The 3,765-nt window shown below is 38.2% G+C and overlaps 1 protein-coding gene across 1 annotated transcript; it reads right to left on the bottom strand.

Moving 5' to 3' along the window:
- Positions 1 to 593: 593 nt before the first annotated feature.
- Positions 594 to 3,550, bottom strand: LOC122032030 (zinc finger CCCH domain-containing protein 48-like). Its single transcript, XM_042591274.1, has 7 exons — positions 3,190 to 3,550; positions 2,872 to 3,044; positions 2,711 to 2,806; positions 2,543 to 2,632; positions 2,364 to 2,465; positions 1,146 to 1,319; positions 594 to 987 (listed from the first exon to the last, which is right to left on the bottom strand). Exons 2-7 carry the CDS (start codon positions 2,917 to 2,919, stop codon positions 910 to 912), a joined length of 588 nt encoding a protein of 195 aa, XP_042447208.1. The 5' UTR covers positions 2,920 to 3,044; positions 3,190 to 3,550; the 3' UTR covers positions 594 to 909.
- Positions 3,551 to 3,765: the final 215 nt, after the last annotated feature.

Here is a 3,765-nt window from a genome sequence, read left to right as displayed (position 1 = left end):
GTAATAGAGACCGTGGGATTTATATACTAATCCCTCTCCCACTTAGTTATTTAAAATGAGGAATTTTAACCTATGCTAGCATATAACACATGCGCACACACATAGTAAATAAAAGCAATAAATTTGGAAATTAATTTTCCAACTATTATGACATTTTCATCATTGTCCTCCGTGTGCTCCAACCCTAGCTGCTGCCATCTTTAGCCACCGCCATCAGGTCGAGTTGTCGCATCTATCTTGCTTCTTATTCCGCTGCGCCACTACAACAAAAACCCTCATAGACATCAGTTTTCCACCGGTGTCTATTACATTTTCGACCGATGTCTATGAAGGCGATGTAAAAGGTCTGTCATTTTAGCCATCAGGTTAAAATCGGTGTAGTAGCACTTAACGACATCGGGTGTAAAATCGATGTAATATTATATGTTAATAACACCAGTTTTGGCAGCGGTATACGACCGATGTAATATTAGTTAATGACATCGGTTTTGCAGCAGTGGAAAACCGATGTAATATCAGTATTGTTTAACGACACAGATTCGATTTCTGAAACAGTGAAAAACTGATATTATATAGACAAGTCAATATCCATGTAACCAACACATAAATATTATACACATCAAGTTCGTATCCACATAAATATTATACACATCAAGTCCGTATCCACCAATTGACTAGTTGAGGTACCAATTAGCCTACTACTTAAGTAAGAAGCCCTTTTATTCAACTGTTCGGCATCCATCGCTTTGCTTGATTTCTTCTACCTCATGGAGGCCACCTTCTTTATCCTTTCCTTTACGTCAACTGCAAATGCATCTGCCACTTCAGATTCAATGTCTCCTTTCTCCTGATTTTGATCATGCTCCTCCTGTTCCTTTGATGATTTTTCTTTCTTGGATTTCTTCTTCTTTAAGATTCTATTCTCTGAAGGAGCACCAGCACTTTCTTTCTTCTCCCCTTCACTACTTTGCTCCAATTGCTTCTTGTCTGCATAACAAGGATAAATAAATTCAACACACATTAAATAGTCGTTTCATATGTATGAAGCAACTCAAGTGAATTAAAATTTACTATCTATCAAAAATAAACTAATTAAAATTTTCAATGCCCATTTCATATAGAAGTGCATCCAGCTCTGCCATTTCCTTTTTCTTAAGCTCCTTCTTTGACAGTTGCCTTTCAGCATCTTTGGGTGGTGCTGAAACAGGAGCAGGTTTCTCAATGGTTGGTTCTTTCCTAACAACCTCTGGTTCATTTTCAGGTTCCTCAACATCATCATCATCACCCATGTTAAGACCATCATCCTCACTTTCACTTTCCTAAACACAAGAAAAAAGAGAGTACTTGTTATAAATAAAATAAACTTAAATATCTGATATAAACAAACATGTAAGAAAAGAACTGACTCTCACATGTGAGAGTAAAGCAAATAGTAGATAAGCATAATCACTAGCAAGCAACAGAATTAGCTAATAGGAAGAGAAGATTTTTATTTAAACAGATAACCTCAGAAACTCAAAAAGATTTAACTTGTATTGGCATAATAAATTTCAATAACCTCAAACAATCACCATTATAATAATATTACAATAGAGGAGAATATTAAATTAAGAATTACTAATATCACCTTTTAGAGCAATGTTGAAACACCATCTTCTTCAAAATGCTAATAAATCTTGAATTGTGATTGAGCTTAAAGATTATTCTCATATTTCAAGTTGATACTACAGCAAAGGAATAAGCAAAGAGTGATACAACATGCTAGTATGAAAACAATCTAAAACATAGATTTAAATAATGGTTTAACTGGCCACGATATGAATAGCACATAGATAACTGGATATTGGTGTATTAGTTAGCTTGACTATGGAAACAATGTTAGATGCCTAACATAATTGAATTAGACTACACAAATTTATGCAATTATCTCATGTGAGAATAAAATCCCAGATAATGCATTTCAATTTCAATTAAGTTTAAAGTTAGACTAAAATCATACGATTGTTTAAAATGACTGCTAGGTAACTACAGGAGGGGAAGTGATTGCTTCTTGGAGAAAAATTGCGTAACTCTACTCACAAAATCTTTTGAAAGATTCCAATGAGTACAATTTTTAATTAAACTATACTGTCACGGATAACAGAAAGCATAATATAAGTATCCCAGTGTGCAAGGGTTTATAAGTTTCAAAGACATTCCCAGCAGCACTAAATTTCCACACCAATATTCGTGCATCCTGCACAAAGTTAAGGCATAGTTGAAAACATTCAAAATGTACATCACATGATGTATGGAGATCATGAAATGAACAACACGCACTAAAATAAAGGTATAACAAATAATGTTAGACAGAAAAGAAGCACCTGTGTTCCAGCAAATAGCATACCATTACCAACGGTCAAAGTGTAAACTTGTTTGACAGGGCCATCAAGGCCTTGTTCTGTTGTTGTTTGTGTGTTCCATGCCTGAACCAGCATACAAACAAATCCATTTCTCTATTTCCTTATATGACATGATGGTAACATATTCTAAGAGCTCTGACCTTGACAGCATTCACAACTCCAATAAATAACCAAGGACCTTCACTGGTCATACATCCAACCTCACCTCCCATATTGATGGCTCCAACGCACTTCCATAAAATTGCAAGAGTCAGGCACTATGTGATTCCTTTATCGATGTAGTAAAGGAGTTTGAAGAGCATCAATACCTTCCTAGTTTGAGTATCCCAAACATGAACAGACTCATCCTTGCTACAAGAGTAGAGTTCATCAGACCCTGAAGGCAGAGCGATACCAGTCACTACCTATCAGAATATTCAGACTATCAGCCACCAAAAGCAAGTGAAGCAAAAGAAACCAAAAGAGCCACCTTTTGATGCCCCTGGAGTTGGGTCAAGAGAGAGAAGCTATCGCTCATGAACCACGAATGCAGGAACCTATACTTATCTCCGAAACTACAATTTCCAGCGAGGAAGTAATTGCAGATTTTGTCGGGAGCCTTGCCACCCGCTCGACCCTTACCCCACTTGGAGGGTGGCGCACCTGCAAAGGCAATATTTCTAAACACGTGGCCTTGCAAGTGCCCCCGCTTGGCAGCGCCATCGGCAAGCACGGTCTGCGGTGGGTCGCTATGGAGAAAGGGACACGGGTGATGGCTGCATCGCCCCGCCTACCAGTGGAAGCATACCTTGTTGCTTCTGTCTAGAACCTGAGATGGCCCCGCCCGCTGGTAGCCCCTCCTGTTTCCGTACCGATCTGGTTGCTCGAAGTCCATCAAATGACCCAAACAAATAACTCAGATACAATCGGAGATCTAGGAAGATGCCACAAACAGGATGATCCCAAAGAGCGATCAAAATCGGCGAGGAACGCCTCAAGCCACAGATGGCCCCCCTTGGAAGACGATGAACAAGGCGGCGGGGCAGTGAGATTCGCTGAAAAACCCTAGAGATCCATGAGAAGGCAATCAAGATGAGAAAATTAAATTTTGCATACGGTGGACAGCGCGATATAAGTTTAGGTTTGGACGGAAGAGTGAAGTATTGCAAATTTTGACTAAGTAGTGGTGGGAAAATTAAATTATTTTATTTTATCATAGACACCGGATTTTAAAAACCGTTGTTAAAATCGGTGTCTATTAACGAAAAAAACGCTCATAAACATCGACTAAAAAAACCGATGTCTATGAGCGAAAATCTGCGCTCATAGACATCAGTTTTTGAAAAAACTGATGTAAAATACTCAAAGACATCGATTTTTGCTT

Source organism: Zingiber officinale, chromosome 11A, assembly GCF_018446385.1.
Source record: "Zingiber officinale cultivar Zhangliang chromosome 11A, Zo_v1.1, whole genome shotgun sequence".
Lineage (NCBI taxonomy): Eukaryota > Viridiplantae > Streptophyta > Magnoliopsida > Zingiberales > Zingiberaceae > Zingiber > Zingiber officinale.
Note: the sequence above shows the minus strand (reverse complement) of the source record. Positions and strands in the feature narration are given on the sequence as shown.